This window comes from Callorhinus ursinus, unplaced genomic scaffold, assembly GCF_003265705.2.
Source record: "Callorhinus ursinus isolate GAN/ISIS: 27379988/994484 unplaced genomic scaffold, GSC_fseal_2.0 scaffold5, whole genome shotgun sequence".
In the NCBI taxonomy this organism is placed as follows: domain Eukaryota; kingdom Metazoa; phylum Chordata; class Mammalia; order Carnivora; family Otariidae; genus Callorhinus; species Callorhinus ursinus.
Window position 1 is genome coordinate 7608575 of NW_027397067.1, and position 14465 is coordinate 7623039.

General features: G+C 41.2%; 1 protein-coding gene across 2 annotated transcripts in view; it reads left to right on the top strand.

Moving 5' to 3' along the window:
• The first annotated feature begins 3499 nt into the window (after window positions 1-3499).
• RP1 (RP1 axonemal microtubule associated) overlaps window positions 3500-14465 on the top strand; it is a 51679-nt gene continuing 40713 nt past the window's right edge. Inside the window, exons 1-2 of one of the 2 annotated variants that reach the window (XM_073892775.1) lie at window positions 3512-3619; window positions 5189-5394. Coding sequence is in view for 1 of the 2 variants with exons in the window: in XM_025871428.2 (XP_025727213.2) it covers window positions 3611-3619 (9 nt within the window). In the remaining variant the exon portion in view is untranslated. Of the gene's footprint in view, window positions 3620-5188; window positions 5395-14465 lie in introns of both variants that reach the window. The other variant, XM_025871428.2, reaches the window with a different exon arrangement.

Here is a 14465-nt window from a genome sequence, read left to right on the forward strand (position 1 = left end):
TCGAGTCCCGCGTCGGGCTCCCTGTTCCTTGGGAGCCTGCTTCTCCCTCTGCCTCTCTCTCTCTCTCTCTCTTTCATGAATAAATAAATAAAATCTTAAAAAAAAATAAATAAAATATTAAAAAAATATTCTTCAGAACATCCTTGGAAGATAGGTCAGAAATATATATTTTTTAAGATTTTATTTACTTGAGAGAGAGAGAGAGAGCACAAGCAGGGGCAGAGGCAGGTGGGAGGGGGAGAAGCAGGCCTCCCGCTCAGTAGGGAGCCCAAAGAGGGGCTGGACCCCAGGACCCTGGATCATGACTTAAGCGGAAGGCAGACACTCAACTGACTGAGCCACCCAGGCATCCCAGAAATATTTTCTTCATTCTATAGTTTGTGGGGTGTTTTGGACAAGGTAAAAATGAAATCATTTGTCCACCTGCATGTCAGTTAAAAAACCTGGCTATTTAGAAATTACATTCTTCTAAGTAAATTAGTAATATTGTTTTAGACAGTGCTAAATGCCCCAAATGAAATAAAACAGAGTGACATGCTGTTCAGTGACTGGGGGAGGGTGAGGCAATATTGGCCAGGGTGGCCTCAGAGGAGTGACGTCAGAGCAGAACCTTAACTGGGGAGGAGGCAAAAAGCAACCCAGCATGTGCAACGTCCTTGAAAGAGTCAGGACTAGTAAAGGAGAGGTCAGGCAGAAGGCCAGTGGTGGTTTATTTGTAGTGTTCAGCACTGTCTGAAACAACATGACTCACGAAATGACTTGTAAATTGCCTACATCCCTGTAAGAACATAAACTCTATCTAAATGGCCAGGTCTGTTCCAGCACCTAACACAATGTCGGGCAAGTAGGTATGCAATAATATTACTGAATGAAAGAAAAATATGCTGGGTGTAGGAAAGTCTATCCAATCCAGCTCCTTACTTTGTATACTGGTTTAATAGGGGCAGCAGAGGGGAAACCAGTCCTAGTTTTCGGCCGGTCAGCCTCTGATCATTCTTGCTGCACCATCCTGCCCCCTGCTGCTTAACTTATCAAGAACCGCCAAGTTTTTCAAATGCACGAGTTCTATCAGATAGAATTTCTTGCTCTCTGGAATTGACATTCTGTGGTCACCTTTGAAGGAACTTTGCTTCTTGTTTGTTCCACCTCACAAAAAAGATAATTTTTGCATTGAGGAGAAAACCAAACAGATTGTGTCTTTGCTCTAAGCATTAAAACAATATGAGACTACCACTAAATAGCAAAAATATCCAAATAACCCAATAAAGAAATGGGTAAAGGACTTGAACAGACATTTCTTCAAAGAAGATATACAAATGGCCAATAGGGATATGAAGAGATGCTCAACACCATTAATTATCAGAAATCTGTGAATCAAAACTACAATGAGACATCACCTCACATCTGTTGGGATGGCTATTATTATTATTATTATTATTTTATTTTATTTGAGAGAGAATGAGAGATAGAAATCACGAGAGGGAAGAGGGTCAGAGGGAGAAGCAGACTCCCCGCTGAGCTGGGAGCCAGATGTGGGACTCGATGACGGGACTCCAGGATCATGACCTGAGCCGAAGGCAGTCGCTCAACCAACTGAGCCACCCAGGCGCCATGGGATGGCTATTATTAAAAAAAAAAAAAAAGAACAAGTGTTGGTGAGGATGTGGAGAAACCGGAACCCTTGTACTCTGTTGGTGAGAATGTAAATTGGCATAGCCACTATGGAAAACAGTATGGCGATTTATCAAAAAATTAAAAATATAGAACTACCATCTAGGCCAGCAATCCCACTTCTGGTTATTTATCCAAAAGAATTGAAATCAGGATCACAAAGAGATATCTGCACTCCCATGTTCACTGCAGCATTATTCACAATAGCCAAGACATGGCAACATTCAAATGTCCATTGACAGATAAATGCAAAAAGAAAATATGACACCTATACACATATATAAAATGGATTATTATTCAGCTTTAAATTTGCAACAACATGAACCTGGAGGACATTATGCTAAGTGAAATGAACTAGTCAAAGAAGGACAAATAATGCATGATTCCACTCATATGAGATAACTAAAATAGTCAAACTGATAAAAGGAGAGAACTTGATAGTGACTGCCAGGGCCTGGTGGTGGTGGTGGGGGGAAATGGAGAGTTGTTGCTCAGTGGTGATAGTTTCAGTTATGCTAGATGAATAAATTCTAGAGATCTTTGTACAACATAGTGCCTACAATGAACATATGGTATGGTGCACTTCAACATTTGAGGGTTAAATACTTAACATGAGATCTACCCTCTTAAAAAACAAACTAACAGACAAAAACAAAGGGAAACAAGGGAACTTCGGGAGGTGGTGGATATGTCTGTTCTCTTGATTGTGAGGAATGTTTCATGGGTGTTTGTATATGTCCAAACTCATCTAATTGTGCCCATTAAACATGTGCAGTTCTTTATATATCAGTTATACTTCAATAAAGGCGTTCAAAAACCCCCAGAAAACAATATAAGACCTTCGACCAGGGGTTCTGGTGACCAAAATGAAGGTAATGATGATGACAAGTGATTTGATACATTTATCACCTTCTGGGGCCCCTCCTCCTTCAGCTGTAGCATTGCTCAGAGTCCATCTCTGCCTGGCCAGAATAGGTACTTATATAGTTGTCGAGAGAATAAGTGAAAATAGAGTTAATATGTGCATTTGGTAGTCATCTAGAACAAAAAGTAACTGACTTGTGAACTCTTTGAAGTCAGACTTTTCTTTTTTTTTGGCAGACACATGTCTTAAATGGAGCAGCAACTCACTTATTACGGGGACTTACCTCTACGTCGTAGTGTCTAGATGAAAACATGCTTTTCAAGATAAATATTCAAAATATCAACTTCAAAATAAGGTAAAAAGCTCATAGGCTCATATGCCAATTATATTTATATGCCACAAAAGATCTATTGATTAGGGGCACCTGGGTGGCTCAGCTGGTTAAGCGACTGCCTTCGGCTCAGGTCATGATCCTGGAGTCCTGGGATCGAGTCCCACATCGGGCTCCCTGCTCAGCAGGGAGTCTGCTTCCCCCTCTGAACCTCTTCCCTCTCATGCTCTCTACCTCTCATTCTCTCTCTCTCAAATAAATAAAATCTTAAAAAAAAAATCTATTGATTAGAAAAAGAACAAAATAGTTTCTTTTGTGGCCATTTAATAAAATTGAATTTTATCTAGAATGGGTTATTTACCTGATATTATAGGCAACTGGAAAGACAAGGGAAAACATTTATGTGTGCTGTAGTTTGTACAATTTTTTTTTCTGTCAGAATAAGGGAATCTACTCACTGATCCATGATAACAGTCCTGAATCTCAACCCAGCTCTATCCTTTGTCATTGCGTGGCTTGGGAGTTATGTGAAGTGTTTGCTGTTGCTACAGATTATGCATGTGACAGTGCAAACATTGCTCTTTCCTTTGACCAGCACAAACGAAGATCAGGTTTACTCCTAAGCAGCATCTGAGCAACAGGGTCCCTGTGATGCCAGGCCCTTTGCTCTGATTCTTTTAAACTGTAGCCATCTTGATTAAGACATTCTGGAAGCAACTGATGACTTTCTACATACACTTTGGATGTTACAGGTAAAGTACATGATATTTTTTCTCCGTTGTTTTTTTTTTTTTTTTTTGGTGGGGAATGATAATTAAAATTTAAGTTTTATAAAACTTTATTAGGTTTTTAAATGGGAGGATATCTTTAACTTTTATTTAAATGAGGAAGATTGCTCACTGGTGTGGAAAATATGCCAAAGATAGGCAAAGAAAGCAGGAAAGGCCTGAGCTAAATAATTTTTAGTCTTGGTTGCTGTGGCGGAGGTGAGTGAACTAATTTTTCTTGTGAAGCATTTTTGCAGATGTTTCTGAGATATTCTAGTTTTGAGAGACTGTTTGGACACTTCTCCTTAAGTTCAAGAGCCTGTGGGCTAGCACAGGACTTGGGAGTTAATCCTTAAAGCCCTGGGGATAACTTGGAGTGTGTAAGGCAGAGAAATATTATGAGCAATCTTTGTTTTTAGAAGTAACAACTGACATTTATTAACTATGGAGGCAAATAGGAGAGTAGCTTATGATGGGGCAGGACTAGATATATGCCTGAAGACCACTTAGGAGGCTATCCAGATATGTGCAGATAGTCTAATATGGGATGACAGGGATAAAATTAAAGAATAGGAAAAGAATATTCGGAGAACAAGATGGAGTGGGGTTATATTTAGGAACTCAGTCCCCGAATGGGAGAAGGAGTTTAATATGGCTTCTCACGTGGAAATTTCTAACTTGGTGTGTAACGTGGATGACATTAGTTTCTCATATTCTTGCAATTGCAATTTTTCATGTTCAATAAGTTAACATTCAAGCTGCAAACATCTTCCTAGTTTGCAGAATGGGTAGACTGGGAAGAGAAGCTTGGATGCCTCATGGCAAATTCACAGGAAGTGGAGTCAGAGCATGTGGGCCGGAGCTGGAAGCCCTGGGATGTGACTGCAGGCAAGTCCCTCCGGGCTCCTCACACTCTATAAACTGAAGTGCTGCATGAATGTTAGTTATTATCTTAGTTTTTTTTTCCTTATCAGTTCAGGCGGAAGTTTGTTTTCATTTTGATAAGTGACTAGCTGTTCTGACAGCTGTGGAGGTGGCTGGAACAAGGAGGGTTGCACAGGGGCCACCAGGCTCAGTCCACTTATTTGCTAGATACGCAGGCGAGAAGCCTCTCCTACCTCGCTCAGTGCTGTGTTCCCTGTACATTCTCCCTAGTAAGAAGAATGCAGCTGGCCCCACGGTCTCTGCACCGAGGTTTCGGCTCAGAACGCCTGCTCCAAGTCCTCCAAGCCTGTGCAAATTATTCCACCTCCTCCTTCCTGTTTCCATCTGTAAATTGGGAATAGTAAGGGCAGGGCTGTGGAAGGCCACCACATACAGTGCTTAGCACATTGCGAGCACCCAATATATAAACAGATCAATCTTACTTGTTCTGGGTCTGACATGCTGACATCCTTTGAGCAGGGAGACCCACACTGTCTAGCATATTTGGTGTCATCCCTATGTGGGTAGTTTTCAGTGGCTTTATGTGGGGCTACAGCTGGAGCCTCCATGTAGGGAATGTGGGCACATTGCTGGCTCTGGGCACATTGCTGGCTCTTACACTCCCCATAGCGCTGGAGAGAGGGTTACTCTGTAGCCTCAAGACCTATGACAAAAATTTGGACACTAGAGAGACTGGACCTGATTTCGAGAGGACCACATAGTGAAACTGCTTGAGATCGGAATGGCAGGACCAGATGAGCCCCATTAACCCAGAAGGTGGATCCTCAGAAGAAGGTTCTGTCAGTCTGACCCCATAGACTGAAAACCCAGTCCAGGTAAACCTTTTTACTGCTAAAGCTTCTTAATAAATCCCCAGTCTCCTTATTTCATTTGGTATATTTGAAATTAATGGCATAACATTTTCATAAGAACACAGTGTAACATCACTTTCTTCCTTTTGGACAATCACAATGTATGTATTTAAAATTTGTAATGTAGATTCTGAGGAGACTCAAAGTGATCGCTAAATTACTTGTCATTGGTGCCATAGCAATAGGTGTTTAGTTTCTGTTTGTATTTACTTTATTCAGTATCTAAGAATCATTTAATAGCAACATAACATAAAAGCCAAACAGCACCCTTAGAAACATAAACACGATGAAGACTGGGGCAATACTACAGGGATTCCTTTGGTACAAGCAAACGCCAGAGAGGTTTGGCAGGCATGACTTACCTGGTCAAGTCAGACAGAAAGTGATCAGCACAGACCATCAGCTTATAAAAAAAGAAGTTGTGGTGTTTCAAATATTAGTGCTAGAGTGTATAAAGTCCGGCCAATGGATTATTTTATTCCAGGTTGACTTACTTAGTCACAAAAGAATTTTAGTAACTAGGAAACAGAAAAAGGATCAACAGCCATCATTGCTAGAACAATCTATGTGTACACTTCTGCTTTCCATGCATGGTTGGTGAAAGCCAAATTCCAGTTAATTATACACCCTGATAATACATGAATTAATATCAGAATATCATACATGCAATAACTGTACTCAAAGGAAATACAGATCAGTACAAATGAAAATTTTTCCTTTGAGAAAGCATTTCAAAATTTTATAGCATATCAGGGACATTAAAATAAATATCACTTATCACAACAAAGTACCATAGCTAAGAAGGTATATGAGATTGCCTGTCAAATGAATGGATGGTTCCCAACATGTCTAGATAAAGATGAGACCCTAATTGTTAATATTAAGTAATTTAAAATGAATCTTCCTAAAAAACTCAGCAGCTTTTCTATTATTCACAGGATTCAAAGCTAAGAATTTCAAATTTCTTGTCTTACATTCATATGTAAAACTAGTGAATATGGGTGTAACATTTTTATGCCCATTAAGAAAATGAAGACTGACTGATGAGTGCTTTGTTTTAAAGTATTTTTGTTAAGATTTTATTATTTACGTGAGAGAGAGAGAGAAAGCAGAGGGAGAGGCAGAAGCAGGCTCCCCGCTGAGCAGGGAGCCCAATGTGGGGCTGGATCCCAGGACCCTGGGATCATGACCGGAGCTGAAGGCAGACACTTAACCGACTGAGCCACCCAGGCGCCCCGAGTGCTTTGCTTTAAACAATTGCATTCTTCACATCTGAAGTTACTTGATGTTTCAGAGACGGCTTTCCTAAAGAGCATATTGAAATGATAACATTTACTTATTATACATAAACTGGTTTCTGGAGTGAGTTAAAAGAAACATTTTTAGTAATATTAGGGTTGCTGAATTTAGAATTATTCAGATATCAATATTAATTGATTAAAAAAATTAAAACCTATAGGCAGTAATGTTGGCCATTTCATCACAAATGTGGGTAAATGCATTCCAGGAGGAGCTACCTCAAGATAAGCTGATATGACAGATTCGGTGGCCATGGTGGCTTTTCCTCACAGAAATGATGCCTCTCCCCAGAACATTTCAGTCCTGTGAGTAGGGCTTGGCAGCTTTCCTCCCTGTCCTGGTATTCTTTTTTTTTTTTTTTCTTTCTGTCCTGGTATTCTTGATAGGACTGGTCAGCTCAAGGAACAGATATTTTTCGAGATTGACAGCAGTGGTCTTCAACTTGTGGAGGCCTGTTTTCTTATCGTAGTCTTCTTTACCAGAAGGATTTCTCCGATTTGGTCATGACAGGGTCTGATGGTGATACTAAAATGAATGCTACCAAGTGCCAGGTACCTGCCACGGTTTATGACAGAGGTGGGGGTGGAGTATGGAGCCCAAGCCTGGCCTGGGTTGGAAAGATAGACCCACACTTCATGGTGCAAGCACGGAGAGTACCCAAGCTCTCTAAACCACAGTGTCCTTTATGTAACATGGAGAGAAGAGTAGGAGTGGCCTCAGAAGGTGGTCATCAGGATTGCCTTATTCTTCCCATGGGCATGATGAGAGACAATTCACAAAGTCCTTCAACAGAAGACTTGTGGGTAAGGATTTGAGAGGAACACAGCCCTTCACTGTTACTCTCTGGGGGGCACAAAGCCAGGCTTGGAGGGCCCTGGGCTCTATTTTATTTTATTTTTTAAAATTTTTATGAGACTGATTTTAATTTTTTTTAAAGATTTTTATTTATTTGACAGAGAGAGAGACACACACAGCAAGAGACGGAACACAAGCAGGGGGAGCGCGAGAGGGAGAAGCAGGCTTCCCGTGGAGCAGGGAGCCGGATGCGGGGCTCCTGGGATCATGGAGGGCCCTGGACTCTAAACAGGCCTGACTACTTGGCTTGTTCAGGGCCTGTGTCTTGTTAGTTAGACACCTTCTGTAGTAGTGTCCTAGGGCTGCCGTAATGAAGCACAGTGAATTGGGTTGTTAAAGCAACAGAAATTTGTTATCTCAGAGTCTGGAGACTAGAAGCTGAAGATCAGGGTATAGCAGCGTTGGTTCCTTCTGACCGTTGTAAGGGAGAAGTCTCTTCCATGTCTGGTGCCTGCTGGCAATATTTGATGTACCTCGGCTTATAGACTATCACTCCAATCTCTGCCATCATCTCTGGCGTTCCTGGTTTGTTTGTGTGTGTGTGTGTGTGTGTGTGTGTGTGTGTGTGTGTGTGTGTGTGTATCCAAATTTCCCTTTATTATAAAGTACCAGTTGTATGGGATGAGGGGCCCACCCTATCCAGTATCACTTCATCTTGACTAATTATATCTGCAATGACCCTATTTTCAACTAAGGTCACATTCCAAGGACTGTGTGTTAGGCCTTCAACAATATATGAATTTGGGGGTGGGGACAGGACACAATTCAACCCATTATGCCTTCCCTTTTCTTAACAATAATCTTTGACTCTTTTCAACACAAACTTAATCAATGTTCTCCTGATAAGGGAGGGAGACAGAAAGACTTGAATCTCTACTTCAAGAGGCAGTGAGCTTACCCAAGGCTCTCCTAGAGGTCGGTGAGGATGCTAAAACTTAATATAGGTCCTCTGCATTCCTCTTTCCAAATCAAAGGAAAGCTCATGTGTTTCCGGCTGTGCTCTCTAGGAGAGTGAAGGACCTCACCAGGCAGAGCCCTAACCCTCTTATTTCCTTCTCCACTGTGGGAAGGATTGACCAGAACAGGTGCTGGTCAGATGGAAGCCATTCAGTTTGAGAATCTCCATCTGGTGGCTGCCTTGTTCTGCCTTTCTCATTAAGTGCTGCCTCAGTTCAGTTGGCTTTGCCTCTCCTGTTTGAGCTGTAGTTTATATAACCTAAGGCTGGCTCCAGAGAGCTATGGTCAGTGGGCAGTAAAGAGCCAGAGCTGAGCTCAGAGCTCTTCTATCTCCTCAGATTCTGGCCTCCACCCCACTTGTCTGGAAGTGAAATAAAGGGAAAAGATAAGAGATTTAATGCTAATTATTTACAAAGGGCTCAAACCTGCAACCACTATAAGCCACAAAGACAAAACCACCTTACAGGACCAGGGTCAGTATGCTGAATTTGACAGAACCGAGTAGGGGTGTTCACAGGGCTTGAAGTGCGCTGTGGGGAGCGCTGTCTGAGAAAAACGGCGAAGGTGAAACATTCAAGCTCACTTGGTCCTGCACACCCTCTGGTCTGACTCTACTGGGAGCTCTGGGAAGGAGGGGAAACAGAGCTGACCAACCCTCTTGCAAATCCTGGTTGCCTCTCTGGGTTCACCCTCAGCCTTGGGTGTTCCCGGCTTTTCTTACAGTTGATTTGAATACTTAAATCCCTGTAGCTCAAAAGGCAATCTGACTTTTGCTTTCCAAAGAGAAATCTCCCATCTTCGGTATAGGCAATTATTTTGTCTCCTTACATCTCAATGCCTGTTTGACATATTTTGTCAAACTTCCCTTTAGTCACAGAATGTACTATTGTTATTCATCAGTTAAGGGCTTTAGATTACAGAGGGATGCCTACACTGGGCAAAATGAGTAGAGAACTTCCATTATATTCTTGTAAAAGGGCTAATTTAATATGGGCATCAATATCTAAGCAATTTTTTTTTATACCCTCAGATCCAAATACCCTTCAGGAATCCACAAAAGGCTTTATTTTAACAGCATAATTCAAAGCTTATCAAGGTCACAGACATTTCACTTACTCTCAAGAGGCTTTCTGAGGAAAAGTAAAAATATAGGCATGCAGGCTTCCAGAACTTTATTTTTTAACAGGTAGGATGGAGAAGGAAAAATGTTACCACTGGTTTTGAGGTAATTATTTTCAGCATAATGGTCTTTAAATGCAGTAAGCAATGGGAAGCTAGACCTCACTTTGTAGATTCAGGGAAAAAAAAAACCATTGTGTGTGGCAGAAGAACCTATTAAAAAGTCATGGATTTGAGAATGTTTCACAAAATTTCAGGGTCCTCTGAGCATTTCTGTACAATTTTTAGAAGAAATGTTTAAGGTCAGTGTGATCTATTTGTGATTGCTTCATTAGATCAGGCATTGCTGAAATACCCAAACTTTATTTTCTGTCTGTATGTGTGTATTGGGGGTGGGGGAGGTGGAGGGAGATTTGTTTCTAGTGTAATGCATGGCAAATAGTAGGTGTTTTTCTTAGATTATTTTTGCTGCACATAACTAAAACATGAAAAATAGACTCAAAAGCATTTCTTTCTTGTTAAAAAATGTGACTATACAGTCCAGGGTTGATATAGTAAATCTATAACGCTGAGACTCAGGGTTCTTCTAACTTATCATTCTACTGTGACTGACTACCATTCCCAGGATCACCCTGTGGTCCAAGATGACTGCTAGAGCTCCACCCATTGAACCACATTTTAGGACGGAAAGAAGGAAGGGGAAATGAGTCTTCCTGAAAGAACCATACAACACTTCTGTTTCCACCTCAGTGGTTAGAACAGTGACATGGTCACAGGTGGCCGCAACAGACACTGGGAAATATACTTGAATCCTTTTACAAAAATAAAGGAAAAAATGGATTTGGAGATACAACTAGCAATCCTTGCTCTACAGATGAAAAAATATTTGTTTAATTGGGATCAACCGGCCAGGACTGGGGTACATGAGGTATTTTGTTAACTGATACTCTCTCATGAAAAACTAGGTAGGAAGCTTCTTATCATACCTTGCAGTGTGATAAGCATGGGATTTGGGAGAGAGAATGCTGGTCCTGAACACACCTCGGGCTGACCTTGACTTCCTGTGGGCAAGGAGGTTAGAACTCTTGTGTTCTTTTATTCTTCAAGAAGTTGGGTGTGAACATGAATAGTGTGAGACAAATGCTTTCAAGTTCCATCAAATGAAAATCAAATGCTCTGAGGGTGAATGGGATTCATCTAACCTCTCCAGTTTCCTCCATATAGTCAGCACATGGGACAAAATCTAGGGAAGACTCCTGCTCCCTCATGAATTCAGAGTGTTCTCATCACTCTTTAGAAACAAATTCAGTGAGTATTTAGTGTTCTGTGTATCTTTCCTTTTGTGTTGTTTAAAGTAGTTGTCAAAGTGTTCTTAGCTATTTTTAAATAAACAAGTAAGTACACAAATAAGAACACACCCTCTCATAGGAACCTAATGACCAAAACTTGTTGAAAAGTAAAATGGCTTTGTAGTCTAGATTAAGTCATACGTGCTTATTCATAATTTCCGTTTTCAGCCTACTAAACTCCGATTTTAAATAGAAAACAGAAAGAATGTCATTAGGCCCAACGGAAATCTAAATATAATTGAAGTCAGGCACACAGTAGGTGGCTCATGATGTGAGTCTTGATGGTAGGATTCCTCTGAAACTCACACTACTGCCTCTGCTTTCAGCCTCATCTCCTTAGCCCTGTGTGGTCTTGATGGTCTGTGACTGATGGCCATTGCTGTATCATGCTGTATCATGTTCACTCCTTTACTTGCTAGCCCTCCATTCTCCCCGTTCTGGCTGTCTAGGCTGTCCCTTCCCTTGAGAATGGTGGATGGTGCGAGCCCTGGAGCATGCACACAACATCCTCTCACCCCACCTTTCTTTGTTGGGGTGCTAATCCCTCACCCTCATTCCCTTCTCTTTGTTTGCTCATGGAAGTCTCCCCTGGCCCACACCCTAATCTCATTTTCCCAGGGCAGTCTCTGTGTCTGCATAGCACACATCACACTTGTCATTACTTGTTTAGAGCTGATCTTCCCTGGGAGACTTGGATTCAGGGTCACAGGGACTATGTCTTCTAGTTCATGGCTGTGTTCCATGCTCAGGCTGGTACCTGACACGTAATAAGTGCTTAGTGAGTATTTGTTCATTGTCTGTCTCCCCTCTCATTATCGCAGACAGGTTCCCAGGGCAAGGCATGCACTTGGAGCCCCTGTCCACGCCTATATAGAACAGACATATTGGTCCCCAAGGGCTGGTGAGATCAATTAGTTTGCTCCCTCCTTTTTTCAGATGAAGCAATGGTTTTAGTTTCCTAGGTCTGACAAACAAATTACCACAAGCTGGGTGGTTTAGATGACAGAAAATTATTGTTTCAACAGTTCTGGAGACTAGAAGCCCAAGATCAAGATGCCTGTAGGCATGTTTCCTTCTGAGGGCAGAGGGAGAAGGATTGGTTTCCTGCCTCTCTCCTAGCTTCTGGTGTTTGCTGGCAATCCTTGGTGTTCCTTGGCTTGTGGAAGCATCACCTCGATCTCTGCCTTCATCTTCACATGGTGTTCTCCTTAGGACATGTTAGTCTACAAATTTCCCCTTTTTATGAGGACACCAGTCATATGGGTTGAAGGCCCACACTAGTGATCTTATTTTAATCTGGTCATCTGCACAGATCCTGCTGCCATGCAAGGTCACATTCACAAGTACTGGGGGTTAGGGACACAATTAGCACACAGCAATGACTCAGTGTCCCCACTGTTGAAAGATAGTGCTACTGCCTCACCATTTTTGGAACATGGGGGTTGGGTTATTTTCCAAGGTCTAGTCTTATTTGTTGTCTATTGTGAGCAAGAACAGTATGAGGAAAACTTGGGTTATAAATTAAGAGGTTAGTTCACTCAGGTAATAGAGCTTGTTTGCTAGGTTTGGAAAATGGTCTTCACACAGTGGTTTCAACTGATTGACATTACACCCACTTGGCTGCATATCTACCAAGAAGCACAGGCACAAGAGTTCATTTATTCTCATGGATCAGTAAACAATTATTTAGAGAAAGTGACTTTGTCAACAATTTAATTAAAGTCACCCAACCTTTGAAATGAGAAATAATTCAAGTTTGGCCACATATTAGCTGTATGGCCCTAGGCAAGTCACTTAATTGTCTGGACCTCAGCATGCTATCTGTAAAGCTCTGATACTGGATTAGGTAACCTCCAAGGACCCTTCTGGCTGGAATCTTCTTTGGATTATGTGGTTCTTTTAGTGTTGAGAGCAGAATAGACCTCTAAGGAATTGGGCTGTGCAAAGTATAAAAAGGAATCAATTGTTGAAACATTTTTCCTATTCATTATCATCAGTAGATATGAGGTGGTTCTAGGCTCAGCATAGAAGGAAGAGGGTTGGTCCCTGCCATCAACTACTTTTATGTGCTCATTGTCTAATCTATGCAAGTGACAGACCAGCATACAGGACACATGTCCTCTGCTAACAGGGCATTATTCCCCTGGCCCACCCCAGTGATCACACGCTGGTGGGTTTGTAGTTTCAGAATTTGCATGGGTTGACTATGTCATTTTCATCCCCCAAATAAGTAATTTCCTAAGGGTTTTTATATGAGTGTCTGCTAGCATATTTAAGAACCCGATTAGAGTTTTAGTTACTTGTTACTAGTACAACTGAGTCTTTGGGGTATACACACTCACTTTTTATAATCTCTGCATAAAAACTCTGGCTAATAATAGCATCTTTACTATAAACAGAGATCTTTAGATGCTCTTTCTATTGTCCTACCTCTTACAATACTCAACATATCTTAATTCCTTTTCTTTATTTTGTCATAAAACTGTGACCTCTGATTGTAGGGAGGATATAAAATAGACCAGATGTCTTAACCATGTTTGGATAAATCAGTCATCACCCTTCTTTTTTCCGAGAAAAATGAGACATAGCGCCTTGAGTGAGGGGCGTAGATCCTACTTTCCATTCAGTCTTTCCAAAGCAAACAGAAGAGAGGTGTAAATGTCTGTTAACTGTGCTGTGTCACTTGTGTGGGCATTCAATTTTAAGGATGCAACCATCGTTATTGTGAACAGAGAGGGAGACCAAACTGTCGGTGTTTTGTCTCATTTAATATTGAGACTAAAAATAACCTCAGGAGAAAGAGAATTGATTAATGAACTTAGTTCTAATGTTTGAAAGGAATATAAATTTTTATATGAAGCCAGGGAGACAAGCTCTCAATACAGTAGCCTTTCCCTCAAATTTAAGAATGCTTTGATTTACATTTAAATAGTATCTGATTTCAGAACTTTACTTTTTGCAAAAAAAAAAAAAAAGTCCCCCTTGACAACATTATAATGAGGCAAAGAGTTGATCTGCAGCAACATAACAATAAAGTCAATCATCAAAGTATTTTATCTCAACATTTTATATTCTGTGTTAGGTATCAGTCACTAGGTTAGGTGTTGAGCATACATGATATTTAAAGCAAAACAACTTTATGAGATCGGAACAACTGCATTTTATACATGGAGAAAACAACACAGAGGGAGTTCAATAGTCTGCTCAGGTTCATCCAGTTAGGAAATAGTATACTCAGGATTCATGCATGGAGCAGGACCATTTGACTCAAGCCCTGAGCTCTTTCCAAATACTCTGGAGTCCTATTAACAGGGTCCTGATTTGCACACATGCTGCTGTCACACAGCTTTGAAGGAGTGGGAATCAGATGACTACAAAGGCCTTGTTCTGACACGAATTCCTTTGGCATCATTAATCTAAGCTAGGCCAGTACTGGCGGAGTTAGAAGGAGGAGGA